Below are 22,757 nucleotides of genomic sequence, written 5' to 3'. Positions count from 1 at the left end.
TGCAAATGTGCAACGGACTCATGTGAGGGACATTCACTAGAATCTGCAATACCCATTGCTTCCAGTTGCCAGAATGACTGGAGAATCTGTGAGGTTGTTTCACCCTCACAAATTGTTTCCACTCGCAGAGCGCAGACCGTAGGGTTAGTGTTGCAGTCAAAAAAGACTTTGTGGAGACGGTGCCTTTGCAGTGTCCATGCAAACACCTTGTTGATTGTGACCGATCCTGGAATTTGTATGCAACTTACAATTTCTCCCGTCATGATTTTCCAACGACGGTCTGCTCCAATCAACAAGTTGAAGCTGTTTTCTGTTTCCGCTTCAAGAAATTTCTTTTCATCAACAAGAAATTTTCCTTCAAATTTCAACTTCTGAATGAAGTTATCAGCTTTTGGCGGAGCAATGTCACTATAGACAACTGGAACCACTATTTCTTGAACGATATGGATGCCAGAACAGTGTTGGCTTTGCACTGGTACTTCAACAACACTTCATACTTCAGCAGCACTTGGGGATGCATTCCCAAACGTGAATGCAATTCGGGTTCCTCCCAGTACATGGAGTTGCAGTTTTAGAGTGAGGTCTTCTGTGATGATCTTTGACTGCCTCCATCCAGAATCCCTCTGATGTATCTTGACCTGTTATTTTTTATGACAAAGTCGCGAAAAGTCTGCAGGTACACATCTCTGTCTATCTTTGCGGAAACATTTATTGAATCTCTGTCACATAGCATAACTGATTTCGACGAAACTATCCCTGCTGTGCTACCTGAAGCTTCTGCTAGCCGCGAAGTTTTTTGCTGTAGTGTCTTCCTTTCTGTAGTTAGGGTCACACATACTTGGACTTGTCTTTCATCACAAGCTGAGCACGCGAGTTTGACATGGCGAAACCATGCCTGATGGCCTCGTGATGTACATCTATAACAGTGGTTGTCCTTGGCTAGTTTCTCTATTTTAGAAACAAGAGAGGCTGGAATCACAGGTGCATGCGCCATGTTTCTTTGATTGACAGGAAAAATACTCACACCAGCTGTATGACACACTGTGCAGTACAGAAGCAATGCTGCTACCTCGAGTTCTCTTAGCACAGTCATCAAGTCATTGTGACGATTGGTTGCACTGTTCTCAACTTTCTAACTCAATATGTATGAACAGGAGCAGTGTTAATAAATCTGCTTCTGATATTGCAGCTGCCAGTGCTGGCTCCGAGAGGTTCGTATCAGACCCATGTTCTCTTATACTGAATTCCAATGGCGCAGTCAGAGCAAGTTTTTCTGCTCGTTTCAGAGCAAGTTTGTTCCAATGACAGAGTGAGGGCGGCAGTGGTGTTCCAATGAGAGAGTCGGAGTGGATTCAGAGCGGGAGTCACTCTGTGGAGCAGAAAAAGATGCTCCACCAAAATTGGCGGAGTGGACCGGAACTCGGTGTGACTTATTTCCTTTACCAGGTTTGTCTGCTGGGAGGCGCCACCGGTCACGACTCGCGAGGAAGCAAAAGCTACTGCACGTTTGGCGAGATATCCATTCCGCACTTTTAAAAAAACAACAGGTGAACGGTGCTGAAGAGACAAGTGAACGGGGCGGTGGTGCTGGGAGCAAACAGCGGAAGGAAATGACAACACGCAAGGGATCCTGGGTAACTCGACAATAGAAGTTCCGCTTCCGCCTTGCTCTGGCAGCGCAGGTTGTGTTCCACTTGCAGATTTGGAGGCGTTCCTCTACGCTAGAGTCGAGTGCTTGCTCGCGGAGTCCGCCGGCTGCTCCGACTCTGCCACTGGAATTCAACATTAAAGCCTGGCTCCTCTTTCCTCGTGTACATGCTAGAAGGATCTCATATGGTAATGCGTTCAGTAGAATATCAATCAGCATTGCAGAAAAACTGAGAACAGGTACGTTCAATGCAGTCAGACAGTGTATGTTTAGTTGCACAGCATCATAATGTTGCCAGAAGCCTCGTATGTCGCTTCCCTACTTTCATGAGGTAGATTGCAAAGTGCTGACAAGTGGTGCTGCTCTATCCTTTTACGATTGCCAAAACGTTCTTTGAGAAGTTCTACGGCCTCTGTGTAGTGAGTTTTGGAAGTCAGTAAACCGGCGATGATGGCTGCCACTTCCCCCACAAGATAATGCCATAAACAAAAAACTTTGTTATTTTGGCAAAGCATCGTTCAAATGAACAGTCTGTTCGAACTGCTTCCAGAAGGCTGCCCATTTGTGAATGTCACCTCTAAATGTTGGCATATCAAGATTTGGAAGCCTTGGGCCAATAGCATCAGGAACTGTCGGGGTTGCATCCGGAGGAGCAGACTCTGCTGTACTTTCGATGCATTCCAAAGCAATGATCTTGCAGCGAATCTCAGCAAGCGTGCTGATAGCTTGATTGTTATACTCTGCAGTAGTTATGTATTCTGCTTTGAGCTCATCATCGGCAATGTGCTCTTCGAGTGCATTGTTAAGCTTTGAGAGTTCGTTGTTGCTAGCAAATAGATGGTAAAAATGCCTGAAAGCTTGGGCTTGTCCACGGTAGAATCTGTCAGTAGCAACCGAGCTTCCTGTAGAATCTTCGTATTCTACGCTCATCGAGCCGACCGCTTGGTCTTGAGGGAATCCATCTGATTAGCTCTTGATATAAAGGTGTGGTCTGCGCGCTGATCATGAACAATGCGTTAGTCAGTCCTCACCACCCACAGCGCGAAGCGGTGCAGTAGAAGGTCCCTGGAGACGTGCAATAAAAGAAACGAGTCTGCACGGAGGTTCCGGCACCAAAATGTAGAATACTAAGAGACGCAATGAAACCAGACAGAGAGCTATTCATCATTCCAACTTCTCTCGCAGGGGCCGCTTGCCTTTGTTTATTCCTCTTTTTCTACAGCCGCTATGTATTAGAGATATTAGTCTTGCACAAAAGTGCTGCTTGTCTATCAGTTTACCTATCAGACTACGTCCTACTGACCTTATACAGAGTGTTGGTCTGTTATACAACATGCATGGTTGGATTCTATTGCTCCTGTTTGCTGCTCGTTCAATGTGAGGGTGAAAGTTTATGAAAAATTAAGACTATATAGGGGACTGCTTGCTTGCATCGAGAGGCGTTTATAATTATTTGCTGAATCGTTAAGAATTCCGCTGAACAAATGTGCAGCACACTGCATTCGCATGTTTATATTAGTTTCAGCGCACTAAGCTAGTAAAACTGGCACTTGTCTCTCAGCGACATACACGAAAGCGACATACGAGTGCATGGTCATGCCAATTTGGATTCACTGACGACATTGCATAACTAGGCCTCTGTTCAGTCTTGTCACGATGAGTAGTTGAGGAAACAGCTAGTGCTCATAACACATCTAATATTCCCCCTCCCCCCCCCCCAGAAGAAAGCACAACGAACAACCGGCCATAATCTGCAAGGCAGAGTCGTGGTGCCCGGTGAGCATACGAACGATGGTGCAATAGCGGCAACATTTGTTTACTGCTGAAGTTTCGTTAGCCCCAAATCTTTTGTCACAGTGCACATATAGTAGTGTTAAACTTGCAACCCAAATTGATAACTTTATAATGCATATAAAAGGCCGTAATATATACTGACACCAAAGAACAGTATCGCAGCAAAGGGAACACGGTGGGCGAGAATGCAAAAATGCGACTGTAGTTAGCTGCAGTTGCGCACAGCATGTGTGCATTGTCGGCTGCCATGTCAAGCCAAGGCGAGGCATGCATGATTTTTAGTGAAAAAACTATGTTTTTAAAGAATCTGAGGTATTGGCACGGCACCTCTGCAATCTTATTCGTAAAGTCCTACATTCTGATAGTTCCATCTATCAATGCTGTGCGACTTCGAAACAATGGAAGGCAACTGTTTTTACCCCTTTGCTTCACGGCTTTGTGGATCTATCAGCGTGCATCGACATGAAGAGTTTTCCCCAACATTGATTCTACCATTTGGAAGTAATTATTCTACTTTTTTATGCTTCTATAGTACAGTATAAAGTTACTGTTTCTTTTATCCTAACGGCAGATGTACTTCAGTACAGTGTCATTGGGTCGACTGTTGTGTGCATTGCAGCAATAACACGCCTGTTTCTGACAATGCTGTGCAAGGTTTCTGCCTAGAGTTGTTCCTTATCTGCCTACAGCTTCGATGTAATGCACAGAATATTTTATGTTGATTTTGTGTGCTTTTAATTGTTCTGTCGTGTCCGGTTTCATCATCTTTTATTATGATAAACATTTCGAGCTAAGCATATCACACTTTGTTTTAAAGCTAGTTTGGTAATTGTGAAGGCACATTATTCCAATTTAGAAGCATATATTCCCAGCTTAAACATTTAGTGGTAGAACTAGCAACCCTGTTTTTAAATTGTTCTATACGTATGTTTCTGCCCAGGTTTGTTTAACCTCTCCCTCAAAAGGACGTCGTCTGGTCAAAGTGGTGAACTTAAAGCTCTGGCAATCAAGATTGCCGACCGGGAGAAGATCTCGAAAGAGGAATGAATGAGTGTGTGGTTTTTATTGGCACAAGGGCCAGGTATGGCCAAAGAGCGCCATGCAAGTGTTAGTGATTTCGCAGTGGGGTGATGGGTTCTATGAAGTTGATGTGACGTGGCTGTAAAGGGGCCTAAAATATAGTCACTGTAAAGTGCGTAAAATGTGAGTGTAATAAAATTATGGCGATGACAAATGATGTGTACTATGAGCATTAAGGTGCATTTCAAAATAATAATACAATACAAAAAATGCATAAGTTTATAAATTTCACTAGAGCACCATGGCCTCATTAGAGCCCTTGAGACACAAGGGCCTCGAGGCATGTGCTATATAAGACAACTATCACAGCGGCATCCTATGGGAAGAGGATGCACTACGAATTTATTGGGCTCATAACATGTAGGACAACCTCATTTAAAAAATTGAGGACTACTTTGGTGTTGAAAAATGGTTCTTTACCAAGAAACATAGCTGGGTGAAGAGGTACGCAGTAACAGTATGCAAGAGGAAAATGTTTTTTTCAGGTTCGGCTTTGCGACACTCCAAGAGGACGTGGAGGACGGTCAGGCTCTCACCACATCGACAACAGGTTGGCGGTTCCTTTCCAGTAAGCAGAAAATTGTGAGTACCAAATGTGTGCCCTATTCTGAGGTGGCAGAATAGGACATCTGTTCGCCTTGATTTTGTTGGGGAGGGCCAGAAACCTTACTGTGGCTTTATAACGTGCAGTTTATTGTTTATTTCTGCGTTCCACATGCGTTTCCAGTGTTGTCGCAGTTTCTTGCGCAAGAAAGGCTTCAGATATGTGACAGGGACAGCAGCTGTAGGAAAAGTGTTTAGTGATGTGAGTGATGTGGCCATTTTATCAGCCAGTACATTACCCTCGATACTTCTATGGCCAGGTACCCAGCATATTACTACATGTATACGTGATAGGTAAACACTGCATAAGAGGGGATAAAGTTCAATGAAAACAGGATTTTTATGCTTTTGTAACGAAATTAACGCGTTTACAAGACTTGGCGAGTCTGTGTATACAATTGCTCTGTTGAGTTTTAATTTCTGTATATGTTTTACTGCAGACAGTACTGCATAGGCTTCTGCAGTGAAGATACTTGTTTGCGGGTTCAATAAGTCAGATTTAGAGAGAGAGGGACCAACAGCAGCATAAGATACACCAGCATGATTTTGACGCGTCTGAGTAGAATTCGGAGCAGCTGTACTTCGATTGAAGTTCACGGAAATGCATAGCGATTTCGAGGTCAGGTGCATGCTTTGTGACCTCTACAAAGGATACGTCACAGTCTATCACCTGCCACTCTCAGGGCGGTAATAGCTTAGCTGGAGGCATTAGGCGATGTTCGAGAACTAGGACATCCATTTCCGAGCTAAGTTCTCTTGCACGCAGTGAGAAGGGAAGTCTCATAGAGGGTTTATTACAGAAAAGTGTTTCACACGTCAAGTCAACAGTTTTGAAACACGGATGTTCTTTATTGGAGCGCATATTGAGAAAATAGGTAAAGCTGATGTACATTCTCTGCAAATGTAGTGACCACTTGTCTGACTCTGCAACTTTCGACCGGGCTTGTTCTAGATGCGCCAGTGGCCAGGTGGGTACCCAGATGATGAATGGGGTCTAACATCTTTAGCACGCTCGGTGCAGCAGAGTGATATACTACGGCATCATAATCTAATCGTGATCTAACTAGGCTCCTGTAAAGATTCAACAGGCACCTCCTGTAGCTACCCCATGTAGTGTGGGATAAAACTTTAAGTAAGTTCGTGGTTTTTAGACATTTTATGTGTGAAATGAAAGTGAGCATGGAGTCGAGCATAACGCCTCGAAATTTGTGCTCTTTGTTCAAGGGAATTTGTTGTCCACCTAGTTCTACACAGGGATCAGGTACCTGGCCTCTATTTCTTGTGATGAGAACACAAGAAGTTTTGTGCGGGTCGATTTTAAATCTATTTTGGTTTGCCCACTTGGACACCTTGCTTAGGCTCTGCTGTACCTGTCTTTCACATACTGTAAGGTTGCAGGATTTGAAACCTATTTGTACATCGTCTACGTAGACAGAATAAGGAATGGCTGGTGGCAGTGAGAAACAAAGTGTGTTCATCTTGACGATAAAGAGAGTGCAACTGAGCACTCCTCCCTGGGGTACACCAGTTTCTTGTATAAAAGGTCGCGATAATATGTTGCTGATTTTCATACGGAAGATACGATTTGACAAATAGCTTTCAATTGTGTTCGGCATATTTCCACGGACGCCCATTCCCGACAAGTCTCGCAAGATCCCGTAACGCCATGCTGTGTCATACGCCTTCTCCATGTCAAGGAATATTGATAGGAAAAATTCTTTATGAACAAATGCATCACGGATATTTCTTTCAATGCGCACAAGATGATCGGTTGTCAATCGTCCTTCTCTGAAGCCACACTGCTTGGGATAGAGCATATTGGTGAGTTCAAGGAAATGTATGAGTCTACGATTAACCATGTTTTCGAAAAGCTTACAGAGACAATTTGTAAGAGCTATCGGACGGTAACTTGCAGCCAAGGAAGGGTCTTTACCCTGCTTAAGAACAGGAACCACAATCGCTTCTTTCCATGTGGATGGGAGGTATCCCGCAGCCCAAATAGTGTTGAAAAGTGTGAGTAGTGTAACTTGTGTGTCAGTATGCAGGTTTCTGATCATGTCATACATGACTCTGTCAGGTCCCAGTGCAGTACTCTTGTACATGTTCAATGCAGCCCTCAACTCGGCGATACTGAAAGGCCGGTTATAGGGTTCATTCTGTCTCGATTTTCTTATTATTGGCTTACATTCTTCTGTTTGTTTATACTTGAGAAAAGATTTTGAATCATTCAATGAACTTGACACGCTTTCAAAATGCTCCCCAAGTGAATCTGCCTGGTCTTGCAGGGTATCGCCTTGTGCATTTGCCAAAGGGAGGGAATATGTCTGTCACCCTCTAATCCTATTAAACCTGTTCCAGACTTTGGCCTCATCTGCAAACGAGTTTATACTCGATAAAAACTTCTGCCAACTTTCTCTTCTGGCCTGTTGGAGGTTTCTCCTGCCTTGGGACTTTACTTTCTTAAAGTTAACAAGATTCTCTGCAGTGGGAGAGGTGCGTAGCAAGCCCCACGCTTTGTTCTGTTTTTTACGTGCGATCCTAAAATTGTCGTTCCACCACGGGACACGCCGTTTGCACACCAAGCCATTTACTTCTGATATGCATTTAGATGCGGCATCTATTATGAAGGCTGTAAAAAACTCCACTGCAGCATCAATTTCTAACGAAGACATGTCAGCCCAAGAGATACTAGTAAGAGTTCGAAATTTCTCCCAATCAGTTGTCTCAATCTCCCACCTAGAAGCGTGTGGTAGATATTCGTTTTCTTTAGGTGACCTTAGCAGTAGGGGGAAGTGATCGCTCCCGTAAGGATTGTTGATAACTTCCCATTCGAGTTCAGGCAGTATACAGGGAGAAACTAGGCTAAGATAAATTGAAGAAAAGGTTATGTTTGCAAGACAGTAATATGTGGGTGCTTTCTTATTCAGCAGACATGCACCGGAAGAAAAAAGGAACTGTTAAACGAGACGACCTCGCGCATCGATACGAGAGTCTCCCCAAAGCTACTGTGTGCATTGAAATCGCCAAGAACAACATAAGGTTCTGGCAATTGATCTACAAAGGACTGAAATTCATGTTTGTTTAATTCGTAATGCGGGGGGTATGTAAAGCGAGCAAATGGTGATGAGTTTGTTTAGGAGAACAGCTCGAACCGCCCCTGCTTCGAGGGACGTTTGTAGCTGCAAACGTTGACACGCTATGCTTTTATGAATAACAATGGCAACGCCGCCCGATGATGTGACAGCATCATCGCGATCTTTGCGAAACGTAACATACTGTAGGAGAAAGTTTGTGTGTGTTGTGTCTTTGTCATGATAGTTCTGCGCATGGGCAGTGTACTTCCGTTCCTTCTTTCCACTCCCACTTCCCTTCTCACTTCAGGGGATAAATGCTGTTGCATGCCCCCAAATAAACGTCTTCTATGCTCGAGCGGTCTGTGCCCCGTAACTGTTCAGGCCGCATGCCGTGGCTATGCTACAGTGGCGACGAACCAGGATACCCCCCATTCGGTGAAAGACCCGGAATCGGCAACCGTGAAGGAAGCCTCACCGACGACAAGCATGGCTCATCATATGCTCCCCGCATTCAACGAAGATACAGATAAGTGGAAGCCGTATCTCATTAAGGCAGATGCCTACTTTGAAGCTAACGGAATCACCGATTCAGCCGAAAAGAGAGCACTTCTCGTGGCAGCATTGAGCTTGCAAACCGTGCAAGTATTAGCCGGCAGGGTCGCACTGCGAGCCCCAAACGCGTTGAGCTTCGAGCAAGCTGTCAAGGTGCTAAACGAATACTATGATCCGAAGCGACATGAAATAACAGAAAGTTTCAAGTTTTTTAACCGCTGCCAGATGGAAGGAGAACCTGTCACGCAGTTTCTGGTGGAAATACGCCGCATACCCGATAACTGCAATTTTGGCAGCGCCCTGGAGCGGATGCTCAGGGATCGTATTGTATGCGGTGTGCGGTCAAAGGCCCTACAGAAGCAATTACTGGCAAAGGCCGACCTCACGTTAGCGGAGGCTGAAGCGCTCGCAATTTCAGCTGAAACTGCCGAGAATGATGCTATGAAAATGTCATCTGAGCCAAAGGTTTTATTGAAATTGCAGGCGGCTCGAAAAACGCCCTCCGGGGAAAACAGACAAGCTGAAGAACATCTAGAATGCGGAAGGTGCGGCAGCTCAAAACACGAGGATGTCAGTTGCGGATGGGCAAATGCATGTTGCTATCGCTGTGGGCGGTGGGGACACCTTGCTAAGAAATGTCAAAGTCATCCTAACCGTGGAAGGTTAGCTACCAGAGCGATGCATGCAAATACACTGACTATAACGGAAACAACGCCAATGGACGAGAGGACAGTGATGAAGTCCAACGCCAATGGACAGTGATGAAGTCCACCTTTGGAAATTGGTTTCGGAACATAAAAATTTTATTGAGCTGCCAATCCGCCGCTCATTTACATGGGGCGGCGTTCAAGTAGACATGGAATTCGACACCGGGTCACCAGTATGCGTAATTTCTCGGGAGCTGTACATGAAGCATCGAAACTATTGGCCTGCCCTGAAGCCATCACATATGAAGTTGTCTTGCTACGCAGGGCGGTTACCGGTGCTGGGCGACCTGACATTACGTGTGGGCTTCAAAGACGTGCTCGTGGACTGTCCCCTCACAGTGCTCGACTGGGAAGGGCCAAGCCTTTGCGGAAGGGACCTGCTGACGCTGATGGACAAAGCTGGTGCACCGGTGCTACATGTGACACCGGCCTGCGGAGCCACAGAAACGAGCGAAATGGACACCTGCAAGGTTAAGGCCATTTTCACAGACTACCAGGACATCTTTACCACGGAACTCGGTCTAATGAAGGGTCCTCCAGCAAGCCTGCACCTCAAAGATGGAGCAATTTCAAAGTTTTGTAAGGCGAGACCTCTTCCTTATGCTTTACGCGACAAGGTAGCTTTGCAGCTGGACCGACTCGTTTCCCTTGGCATCTTATCGCCAGTCAGCCATTCGGATTGGGCAACGCCCATAGTACCGGTGTTAAAGAAAATGGCTCTGTGCGGATTTGTGGCGACTTTAAAGTTACATTAAATCCGGTTTGCGCACTCGAACAGTATCCTATTCCTGTAATCGAAGATATGTTCGCAGCTTTAAGTGGCGGTGAATGTTTCAGCACCCTCGACTTGCGCGACGCTTACAGTCAGGTGCCTCTAGACGAAGCCGCACGCAAACTTTGCGTAATAAATATGCACAAAGGCTTATTTTGCTATAACCGGCTTCCGTTCGGAATATCGTCGGCACCGTCGATCTTCCAGAGAAAAATCGACACGATTATCAGTGGCTTACCCGGAGTTCAAGCCTATCTTGATGATGTAATCGTGTCCGAGAAGAAAATCGATAATGGAGAGCAACTGAAAGCCCTCTTAGAGCGTTTTCGGGATCATGGGGTTAAGTTACGCCATGACAAACGTAAATTTCGACAACCGGCAGTTGTATACCTCGGACATCGCATTGAAGGGGAGGGCCTTCATCCAATAGAAAACAACGTGCAAGCTATCATGCGCACACCTTATCCACGGAATGTGACCGAACTACGGGCATTTATCGGAATGTTGACTTTCTACGCGAAATTTTTGCCAAACATGTCAACGTACCTAGCACCGCTGTATCAACTATTGGAAAAGAATGCATGGTGGCAATGAAACACACCGCAAAAGGCCGCCTTCGATGCAGCAAAAGAAAGTCTGAAAATGCGCCAATTCTTGTACATTTCGATCCTGCAAAGGAACTCAAGCTAGAGTGCGATGCGACTTCACTGGGTGTCGGAGCAGTTCTGTTTCACTCTATCATTTACGTAAATAGACCGATAGGTTTTCGCTCAAGAACACTGACCCAAGCAGAGCGGAACTACTCCCAGTTAGAACGCGAAGCGTTGGCTTTGGTTTTCGGTGTAACGAAATTCCAGGACTATCTTCTATGTCGTGAATTTACGTTGGTTACGGATCATCAACCACTCGTCAGCCTGCTGAGACCCGACCGCCTGACGCCGACTATGGCGGCTGCGCGAATTCAACGCTGGGCGCTGTACCTCGGAGGCTACAAATACAAGCTTCAGTATGTTCCTGGGAAACAACTACTGAACTCGGATGCCCTCAGCAGACTACCACAGCAGACCACCGGAGACGTAGTTGAAGGTGAGCCCCCGGAGTACGTACTCGCACTCGAAAGCTTAGATGAAGGGGTGGTCTCAACGCGTGAACTGAAGGACCTAACGGCCGTTGACTCGACATTGCGTAAGGTTCAAGATTACGTGTTACACGGTTGGCCAAAAAGCAAGACAAACATAAAGCCCGATTTAGCAACGTATTATGAGCGTAGGCTAGAATTGTCCTTGGCACACGACCTCGTGTACTGGGGAAATCGCATCGTCATACCAAGTGACGCCAGAGAGCGTTTTCTACAACTTCTTCACGAAACCCACCAAGGATCATTCACGGAGCAATCCAGGCAGCCTTTGCAACCAGGCAGAGGCTAACCGCCTTCTTCGTTCATTGCAGAAATGCGCGTTTGAGGAGCGGAATCCGAAGCTGCTACCGTCACTGCTGGTTGAACCTACACGTGTCCACGGATCGTCCCCCTCCCTCCGTTCTCTACTGGCAAGCCGCACCTGCGCACTACTGTCTGATATCAACGGCGTCCCCTATATAACCGCTGCACGACGGTCCCCACATCATTCACGGAGCAATCCAGGCAGCCTTCGCAACCAGGCAGAGGCTAACCGCCTTCTTCGTTCATTGCAGAAATGCGCGTTTGAGGAGCGGAATCCGAAGCTGCTACCGTCACTGCTGGTTGAACCTACACGTGTCCACGGATCGTCCCCCTCCCTCCGTTCTCTACTGGCAAGCCGCACCTGCGCACTACTGTCCGATATCAACGGCGTCCCCTATATAACCGCTGCACGACGGTCCCCACATCATTCACGGAGCAATCCAGGCAGCCTTCGCAACCAGGCAGAGGCTAACCGCCTTCTTCGTTCATTGCAGGTGTGTATCCTGTATCTTTGATTACATCGATCTTAGGCTACTGGATTGCTCCGTTCGTGTTTGTGTCCAGCATGGGTGATAAGCCTCCTTCAACTATAAAAGAACTTGTAAAGGCTATGACTGACTTGAGTGCACAGTTTAACTCTAAGCAAAGTGAACTAAAGCAAGATATAAAGCACGTGATTGAATCTGAAATGGAATCTGTCAAAACTTCAATGGGCTTTATCAATGAAAAGTTCGAAGAATTTAGAACAGAGATCTCTGAGCTCAAAAAGACCCTGTCTGACGTGAAAAACGTAAACCTGGAAATGAAAAAAGAAAACAACCGACTCACAAATGAAGTGAAAACTCTCAGGCACGAATTGACTGAACTGCAGCAGTACAGTAGAAGAAATAACCTTGAGATCAAAGGCATCCCTCCAGCACCCACTGAAAATCTGATTTCAGTGATGACATCGATCTGTCATCTCTTGAGCACCAAGTTCGATGAATCCGATGTTGAAGCTATCCATCGTGTGCCCTCAAAAAACAAGGACGAACCCAACATCATTGTTAAGTTTGCTTCCAGGAAAGTGAGAGACAGCATTCTGAAAACAGCGAAAAAGCAACGGCTGAACACTACACTTCTGAGCTTTGACGATCACGAAAATCCCGTGTTCATCAACGAACATTTGTGCCCGGCAAACAAAATTTTGCTAGGTAAAGCACGGAAAGCCAAAAAGGAAAAACAGTGGAAACACGCATGGGTATCAGATGGCAAGATCCTGATGCGCAAGACAGATACCTCGCATGTTCTACATATAACCTGTGACGCTGATCTTGCTCAGGTAGTCTAGAAACATGGCCTTTTCCGTCGAGGAAATCAGTGCTAAGTGGCACGAGAGCGAAAACCTTTCCATTTTTCATTGCAATGTCCGCAGTATAAATAAAAATTTAGACCAACTCAGTGTACATTTATCGCAACATTCTTTCCAGTATGATCTTATCGCTGTAACTGAAACCTGGCTTAAGAAAGGAAATAAGAAATACCGTACATACCGGGTTACACAACGCTATCTTTACCAAGAGATAGCATCGCACGAGGGGGTGGCGTTGCTCTTTTTATAAAAAACGGCATAGATTATCAACAGCTCTCGGATTCCTCTCTGAGCTCTAATACCACAGAAGCACTTTTTATTCGCCTTAAGACAGACGTCGTAATAGGCGTGGTATATCGTCCGCCAAACACGTGCACAAGTCAGTTCATATCTGATATGGAGTCCATTCTGGTTCCTCTGATGTCATTTAATAATCAGTTAGCAATAGTTGGTGATTTCAATATCGACTTATCAAAGGATGACTGTCCAGATTATATTTTCTTACTGGAATCGTTCAACCTCAAGAATGTTATCAATGTGCCCACTAGAATTACACATCAGTCTGCAACAATTATTGATCACATCTTATGTAACCGTGATATGGATGCCTGCGCTGGTGTTTGTAACCAAAACATTGCTGATCACTGTTCAACTTTTCTGTTTCTGCCACGGTCGGGTATCGATTGTATTTGCCCTACCCATACCAGTGTATTTTCACGGGTGGACTACGCGCATGTCAGGCGTTTGCTCGAATCTATTCATTTCGAAAATCTGTGTCACAGTGACGTTCACACAGAATTTGCTAACTTTGTATCTGCTGTTTCCGATGCAATTACTAAGTCAACACTGAAGTTTTCTCGGCGCAACTACAAACATGCCATATGTCCTTGGATTACTGAGGAAATACTCACAGTATTGAAAAAGAAGGATTCGTACTATAATAAGCTCAAAAACAACAGAACAAATGCTTATTACTTGAAACAGTTTAAGTATTACAGAAACAAATCCGTGGCGCTGATGAGAAAATCAAAGAAATTGTATTATACTAATTTGGTTAATCGTCAAGGAAATGACACAAAGCAAGTATGGAAGATTGTAGGAGAAGTTACGGGAACAGCTAAAAGAAAACAGATTGTTCCTGTCAACTTGTCAATAGAGACTGCAGACCAGTTTAATCAGTTCTTCACAACATACGGTCAGAACAGTGCGCAACCTACTCCCTTAGCTTCAGTGACATCCGACATACCTCGATGTATTAATAATGAATTCAGTTTCTCGAACATTACTAGCGATGAAGTTGCAAGTGTTGTGGTGAACATGCCCACGAATAAAGCGGCCGGGCCAGACGGCATAATGGCTAAGGTAATCAAGGACAACATTGATTTGTTTTGTGTTCCTTTGTGCAGAATATTCAATCATGCGATACACTCTAGCTTATACCCCGATACTTTAAAAGTTGCAAAAGTTGTTCCGATATTTAAAACTGGTGACCCTAACAACCCGTCTAGTTACAGGCCAATATCTGTACTGAGTGTCGTCAATACCATTTTTGAAAAATTAATTGCTTTCCAACTGAAAACCTTTCTTGATGTTAATCATATTATTTGTCCTCAGCAACACGGATTTGTTTCTAGCAGGTCCACGTCCACGGCTGTAGTTACTCTATCACAGCTTATCCTATCTGCTCTTCATAACCATAATGTTGCTGTAAGCGTATTTATAGACATCAAAAAAGCTTTCGACACAGTTTCACACTCCATTCTTTTAATGAAACTGGAAGCATATGGTGTGCGTAGCGGGGCCCTTGAATTCTTTAAAAGTTATCTTTCTTCACGACAGCAGCAAGTTGTCCTCAAACAGTTCAAGTCTGCATACCAAACTGTTACAGTTGGTGTACCCCAGGGGTCAGTTCTGGGACCGCTTTTATTTTCGCTCTTTATTAATGACCTCCCCAATGCAATACAGTGTTCTCAAATTTTGATGTATGCGGATGACACTGCACTTATCTTTACTGGCAACTCACTTGAATCAATAGAAAATCCTATTAACAATGAACTCCAACGTATCTCGACCTGGTTTCGTAATAATCATCTAACTTTAAACACTGAAAAAACTAAATATGTTATTTTTCGTTCAAAACAAAAGTGTATTGAATTAAGTGATTTTTCTATATGTGTTGACAACAATGTTATTGATAGTGTGTCTTCTTTTAAATATTTAGGGGTCATGTTCGACTGCCACTTGTCTTGGAAGGAACAGGTGCACAGTGTGTGTAAAAAGGTTGCGTACGGTTGTTTTACCTTGTCTAAGGCACGGCGGCACTTTCCACCTGCTATTCTTAGATCACTGTATTTTTCATTATGTCACAGTCACCTCAGTTATTGCAGTGAATCATGGGGAATCACATACAAAACGTATTTAACACCATTGCTAAGACTACAAAAACGTGCCTTGAAAACCATGGGATTACCTTCTTCGAATAGTTCTAACAATAACATTTTTGACGCAATGCAAATCATGTCATTCACAACCTTACGCGATTACAAAATAGCTCTTATGGTTAATAATATTATAAATACCAACTACCCCTTATCTCTTGGTGCATTCAGTATTCCCGTCCGCAACACTAGACAAGCCAGCAATGGCAATTTTAACCTTCCTATTTGCCATAATGCGTACGGAGAAAGACGAATAGAATTTACAGGAGCGAAAATTTGGAACTCGTTGCCAATTGAAGTAAAGCAAGCTAGGAATTTCAAACTGACATGCAAGAAACATTTTTTGGGAATGGAAGCAAGGCTACAAAGTTAGTTTTTCTTCAATGTGTTTGTGATTGCTGTCCTATATGTTATTTTGTATTGGACCGCTTACTAGCCTCATTGGCTATCGGTCCAAATATCTGTGTATACATTTTGTTTGTGTTACTCAATAAAGACTTCTTGATTCTGATTCTGATCATCAGTTATGAAAGCTGTGGCACGCTCCCTATTTTGGTGGCCAGGACTTGACCGCGACATAGAGCAGCGTGCGGCCAACTGCAGGAATTGCATAGCAAATTTACCCATGCCACCGGCCGCACTTCCCCTAAACTGGCCGAAGACGGAAGAACGGTTGTCGCGGATTCATATCGACTTCGCAGGACCCGTAACCGGGAAGATGGTCCTAGTTGTAGTGTACGTGCACTCCAAATTGATCGAAGCGATTCCTATGAAGCATGCAAATGTGGAAAGCACAATAAGGGCTCCGAGAAGCATATTTGCCCGTTTTGGTGTGCCACGTACAATAGTATCGGACAACGGCACACAGTTCACGAGTAAGGAATTTGCCACATTTACAGCGAAAAACAACATCACGCATCTGTGCACGGCACCTTTTCATCCACAGTCAAACGGAGCTGCTGAAAGGGCGGTGCGAACGATAAAGGAGGGTATTAAGAAAATGACGGGAGGCGATCTCGACGAGAAATTGGTACGGCTACTGTTCAATTATAGACGAACACCTCTGAAAACTGGAAAATCGCCTTCAGAGATGCTCCTCGGGTATCAAATAAGATCGCGTCTAGACACCTGCTTCTCTGTGACTGTTACAGGTCCAACTGAGGAGAGCCACGACTGGACACTGCCGCCAGACAGCAGCGTGTACGTCCGCAATTACGGACAGGGAGAGAAGTGGATACCTGGTCATGTCAAATCGGCGACCGGAGCACGAATGGTAACCGTAGAGACTCCCACTGCCATTGTCAAGCGGCACGGCGATCAGGTGCGCCGCCGCTCGGATTCATCACCAAGGTTTCCAGATACGACTGCTCGTAGTCCAGGGTCCAACCAGACGCCAGGTCCCAGCACGGCCACCAATGCAACCACTTCCTTGGAAGCGGCCGCCCATGTTAATTCTCTAGATGCAGGCCAAATTGCGGATGACAGCATTCGACCTCACACCCCTTCTCTCCCAACTAGCTTGAGTCCGGCCGAAGCTTCGCAGCAAGTCCTGCGCCGGTCAACGAGGCAGCGCAAGCCAGTGCAACGGTTCCATTTTTGAGGAGAGGGCAGTGTTGTGTCTTCATCATGATAGTTCTGTGCATGCGCAGTGTACTCCCACTTCCCTTCCCACTTCAGGGGATAAATGCTGTCGCATGCCCCCAAATAAACGTCTTCTATGTTCGAGCGGTCTGTGCCTCATAACTGTTCGGGCCGCGTGCCGTGGCTATGCTACAGTTTTTGTAAACACAGAACTTTTGGATTGTGTTTGTGGATAAGTTCTTGCACATCGTCAAGGTTTCTAAGACCTCTGACATTCCATTGAATAATTTGTGTATCCATATTTAAAGTAAGTTAGTGCTGTGTGTATGGAAACAGAAGTGAGGCCTTAGATTACAGAGCTCTTTCGAGGCCCTGCAATGGGGGTTTTGCCTTTTCTGAAGCGTTCCAGGGAGCCTCGCCGCTCCTTAGGCGCTTGGCGCGTTGAGGATAGGTGTAGTGTCCATTGCCTCTTGTGAGGCGCCGGACACGTGCTCTTGCGAGCGAGAAGTTTTCCGAGTGAATCCTGCCTCGGAAGGCAAGACCCTTGCGCCCACCAGCCCGAAGGTCGATGGGGCTCCCTGAGGGATTTGGCTGTGCCAGCTTTTGGCAGCACTGGAAGGGGCCGGGGAGGTTGGGGCAGCCTCGGCTGCACCCACCTTCGGTGTAGATGGCCCCATCTGCTGGGCTGGCATAGCAGCGGTAGCTGCAGCCGCCAGGGGGGGGGGGGGGGGGGCGATGGCATCGCTGCCGCCTCACTGGGTGTGGGTCGGACAGCCGCCGGAGACCGTTGTGGCGCTGCCCCCGTGACGCGCCACATCGGCAGAGGTGTTCTTTGGCAGGAAGGATACCCGCCTGCGTGCCTCTTTGAAACTTATGTTTTCTTTTACTTTAATGGTAACTATTTCCTTTTCTTTCTTCCACGATGGGCACGACTGCGAGTATGCAGCATGCTCCCCATCACAGTTTACACAGCGGAGAGAGTTTACACAAGATTCAGAAGTGTGCTTATGAGCGCTGCATTTCGCACGGGTTTGGCGGCCTCGGCAGCTCTGTGAACTGTGACTGAAACGCTAGCATTTGAAGCATCACAGGGATGTATGGCCGAACACGGAGCTTGATATACCCAGCCTCGATGGACTCGGGCAGAACACTTGTGCCAAAAGTAAGTATCAGGTGTTTTGTCTGTATTTTTAAATTGTCACGCCTCATCTTAATTCGTTTAACGTTGATGACGTTCTGCTCACTGAAGCCCTCCAGGAGTACTGCTTCAGTCAGCTCCAAGAGATCATCATCAGACACTACACCACGGGTGGTATTCATAGTATGATGCGGAGTTACAGTTACTTTGGCATCGCCAAATAATACAAGATTGGGTAGCTTTTCATATTGCTTCTGGTTGCGGAGCTCCAAGAGGAGATCACCGCTTGCCATTCTGGATGCTTCGTAACCTGTACCAAAAACTTGGGTGAGACTTAGATACGAGGAATGGTGAGATTGTTTGCACGGGTTTGTCCGGTTGTTTGGAGTGGATGACATGGAAGCGAGGGAAAGTTTCTTTTTGACGGGCAAAAAATTCTAAGACATCATCGGTGCGCCCCCTCTTCAGGGAGCGATCAGATAGTGGGGGAAAGGAAGTAGCCATAGGAAATTGTAATTTCGGCAGTAATGCCAGCCACCTACCATGGAGTCCTACAAGTGGACGCTGCAGGGCCTGTGAAACATGGCCTGCAAATGCCAGCTGTACATTACCACTATAACCAAATATGATATAACCCAGGTCGGCTATTCACACAAGGTTAACCCTTGCTGCCTGGAAAAATTGGAAGTAAAAGGAAGCCAGAAGACAGGAATGCTGGAAAGTAAGGGAAAGACGAAGGTTGTAAGGAGAGAGACAGGGAAAGGCAACTACCGATGCCCCCTAGGAGGGTCAGTGCGGGGGTGCCGTCTACGTGAAGCAGAGGCTAATGAGGTGTGTTGCCTCCGCCGGGGGGCCTTAAAGGTCCGAACACCCGGCATTGGCTCAACCTCCAGGATCCCCCTTTCCCCGGACACGGCTAAGCCGCGTACGGTTAGACGCAGGAGGGTCCAACCCTCGTGTGCGTGGTGTCACAACACACCAAACGCCTGCTGACGCAGACGCCTCTGCGGGGCTCGAAAGAGGAATTTGTAAATAGGCATGCTATGCTGATAAATGCTTCTAGGAATTTTAGCACATATGCCTGTTTTTCTTTCTGTATCTGGTGCATTGCAACTTTTCTTTCACGCCAATAAACCTATTAGACCAACACACCAAAAGACTTATTTGACTAATACACTAATAGGCCTATTGGACTAACAGATTAATACACCAACAGATCTGTTAGACTAATACACTAATAGACTTAATAGACTGTATTAGTGTCAATAACCTCATAGGCTATTAGTTCTTTTATTAGGATTTTTGCTAGGGTATACCTGTCGTTACCATTCTTCTACAAGCATCTCGCATTGCGTTCATCTACGTGACATTTTTGCATCAATGTTTCAGAATGTGTATCACCGTTCTGGTGTCCGTATTTCGGCACAGCTTGTAAGCAGTGTAGTGCATAAACAAATAGCACAAGTACTGAGAACTGGGCGAGTTGGTAATGGTTCGTATTAACTGCGAAGAGAATATACAACACAAGAAGTGTTGTCTGTTCTTTTCTTAGTCCCCGTAATGTTGCACAGTTAATACAAACCTAAACAAATACATTGCATGAGATTAAAGTTGTGACCTGTGCAGTGCATAAACATAAACACTGCGAAATGTGTTGCATTGAATAGAAGTAAACGTAAATGTATGAATCAGATTTAGTTGCATAAAAGTTAATTAACCACATTCCTAAAGCTTTGCTTCACTTAGATTCCAAAATGTGCGTCAGATCAGCAAAATTTTCACCTTTGACAAATCTGTGGGCAAGGCAGGACAAGACAAAACAGAAGGAGACAGGAGACAGGTTAAGGCTTGCAACAGTACCCGAGTAGGGCCAAAATGCATACTGCATTGTTACTGAAGCGACAAAACAGTGCGAAGGAGAAATGCTATGCACGAAGTTCCACATGCTTTCTTTGTAACCATTCAGCACAGCCACTAAGTTGTAATGGTTATTATAACAAATACTTAGGCAAATAAAAATACTTTATAACCAATACATGTACATACTGCGAAAAGACACACTGAAGAAATGATGACAGATACTTTCCATTACAACTTATTTCAGGAATACCAGCTAATAAAGACATAAATAAAAATGAACATGTATTCAGACATATTTTAATAAAGCCAAGCACCAACAATGGTGCAAAAGTAAGTCTTCCACAGTTCTCTTTTCTTTTGTTAGCTTCTATCAAAACCTGTCTGATTTCCTTTTCCAGAACAGTTAGATCATAAAGGCAAGAATCTTAAATTTAACATGCAGCACTTCAATGTAAGCATGAAACAAAAGTGCACTGAATGCTTGTCATACTAAGTATCAATCATACATATCCTGGCTCTGTTCTTAAGCAACCTGTATACATTTCCGGGATGCGATGCTAAATTGATAATGCATATGATTTTGTGGCAATGTTAGTTAAACCTTGGGTTAAGATAGCTGACCCAGATCCTTGCTTTACTGAACACTGATGGCACGTACCTAGGAATGGGAACATTCTTGGCCCAATTGCATGATATTCGTGGGAATGTGCTTGCGTGCACACTGTAGCCATATTTACAAGTAATACCATTTACATTTATTTCTGGTAAAAATAGCTCTTATAGAATTTCGGCTGTTACTAAATGCTAGATGTAAATGAAATAATGCATAAGCGGACCCCCAAGTCCAAATCGAGCATACCTGTATAGTGCCACCGGGAAAGTGCGTCCATACTTCCGTGACAGTTAGGCAAGCAAAGGCCTGTAACATTTGTGCCACGCTTAGAAATATAGTGTTCGATGTAACCGAACCACGTCGCATCGCACAGGATGAAAAGATGGCTTAGAACCCAAATATTTGTAACATTCTGCTTCGTTTTCCGTTCTTGATTCCTCAGCCCAACAAAGAGCGATGCCAACGTTATACCGGTGCCACATGGGGCACTTTCGATCTCGATCGAGCCCGACACAGATCGGTATTTCGCGATCGTGACTAGATCTCTTCCTCCACTTGCGCAAGGAAGAAATTCAATATCGAATGGGCTCGATCGCCTTCGAGAGCGCCCGTGTGACAACGGCAACGTCCGAGCCAATGGCGATATGGCAAAACGAATGAAGAAATTAAGTGTATCGTAAAAAAATACGACCGCAAAGTAGGAAATCGTAGACGAACAGTCACGAATATTGTGTATTACAGCCAGAACACCAGTGTAGCAAATAAATACCGGGTGTCTTACAGAGAGGATCAGACCACTGTTATCGTTCAATTCGTAAAATTTCTTAACGCTCTCTTGGTGCATTAATAAAGAACTTAGAAGTACGTATATCACTCATTACCGACGAGCCGCGGCAGTATTACGCTCCCGAACGGTGTCTGGTCGTGTATACAACACGTCGATACACCAGCAACAGTGTTAAAAGCAGTGTTAGACACCAGCAACAACAACAAAAAGATGTTATGCGAACCTTTGCAGTAATGAAAATTTCAGGTTACCAAATATACGGCGTGCGCTAACTATACATTGTCAAATCCGCCAAATACAGAAGCACCGCCGCATATCAGTTTTCTGAGGTGCTCACAACTTCGCGCAATAACAAGCTTTCGGCATTTTACTTGTTCGGCGAAGAGCTGTCTTTTTTATTGTTATTGTTATTTAGCTTGGTCCTGTCTCTAACGAGTAGGTATGCCAAGTTGCTCCGACACAACTGTGTTCTGCAAGCATACGTACGAGAGAACTTGGTTTCAAGAGAGTGCATCAGTGGCACATCACCGAGGCCACGGCAATGGGATTATGTTTAGGCGCACTGACAGTGAGAAAACAATTGGAAGCAAAAGACACTTACCAATTTCGGAGAACTTCAAAGCAAAACCGCGTATTTCTGAGCTGCAAGCTTGCGGTGAAATGTTTAAACTGACACAGCAAACAAACCACATCGTAACAAGCCGCGTCCGTTGCCCGCGCCATTTCATGGTGCCGATGCCAGTGGCCCCACCGCGCGGCCACTATTGAGTTTCGAAGCGAACGAACCGACCTGTTGAATGCCCTTTGCTTTTGCCATTACCTTTGAGTGTGTGGGTCCCCTGCGGAAATCACTGCCATTTCTAATAGCTGTATCGTGCATGTACGGGTACAATCACTTTAGCAAACGCTTTGATAACATGTGGACATTTTCAGCGATTTCTAGCGCGACAAGCGACGCGATGAAAATGGCTGTCACGTTCCCTCGTCGCCCAGAAGTTGTCGTACAAAAATCCCTCACGTGACATGATACTAGGTACCTAGGGACAACATCGTTTAGGGATTTTTGAGAAGGCGCGATGCTGGCGCCGAGCGACGCCGTGGCGTGTTCGTCCTCGGCGTGATCATTCTCTGCACCGCGCGTTGTTCAACATTGCTCATGTGATTGTGCGTGCGTTGCTTGTGGGTTGGTTGTGGGTTCTGTGTTACTTGGCGGAAAGCCGTGAGTAGTGGCGGTGCGGCAGTGCGGCTTTGGCCTCAGTGAGCTCTGGCAGTACAGAATCTGCGTTGTGTGACCCGTGCTTTCTTGAGAACCCGGCGG

General features: G+C 45.4%; 1 protein-coding gene and 1 long non-coding RNA gene across 2 annotated transcripts in view; one reads left to right on the top strand and one right to left on the bottom strand.

Moving 5' to 3' along the window:
* Positions 1-17,185, top strand: part of LOC135905002 (uncharacterized) — a 51,154-nt gene extending 33,969 nt beyond the window's left edge. Inside the window, exons 3-5 of the mRNA XM_065436001.1 lie at positions 5,008-5,104; positions 9,723-9,928; positions 16,612-17,185. Coding sequence (XP_065292073.1) covers positions 5,008-5,104; positions 9,723-9,928; positions 16,612-17,060 — 752 coding nt within the window. The 3' untranslated portion in view covers positions 17,061-17,185. The remainder of the gene's footprint in view (positions 1-5,007; positions 5,105-9,722; positions 9,929-16,611) is intronic.
* Positions 1-22,447, bottom strand: part of LOC139061335 (uncharacterized) — a 69,569-nt gene extending 47,122 nt beyond the window's left edge. The window contains exons 1-2 of the long non-coding RNA XR_011515370.1: positions 22,041-22,447; positions 20,899-20,958 (exon numbers count right to left, since the gene is read on the bottom strand). This is a non-coding gene — a long non-coding RNA (uncharacterized lncRNA). The remainder of the gene's footprint in view (positions 1-20,898; positions 20,959-22,040) is intronic.
* Between the last annotated feature and the right edge of the window lie 310 nt (positions 22,448-22,757).

The sequence above is a fragment of the Dermacentor albipictus genome, chromosome 6 (assembly GCF_038994185.2).
Source record: "Dermacentor albipictus isolate Rhodes 1998 colony chromosome 6, USDA_Dalb.pri_finalv2, whole genome shotgun sequence".
Taxonomy (NCBI): domain Eukaryota; kingdom Metazoa; phylum Arthropoda; class Arachnida; order Ixodida; family Ixodidae; genus Dermacentor; species Dermacentor albipictus.
The sequence above is the reverse complement of the archived record's forward strand: the minus strand, read 5'-3'. Positions and strand labels throughout refer to the sequence as shown.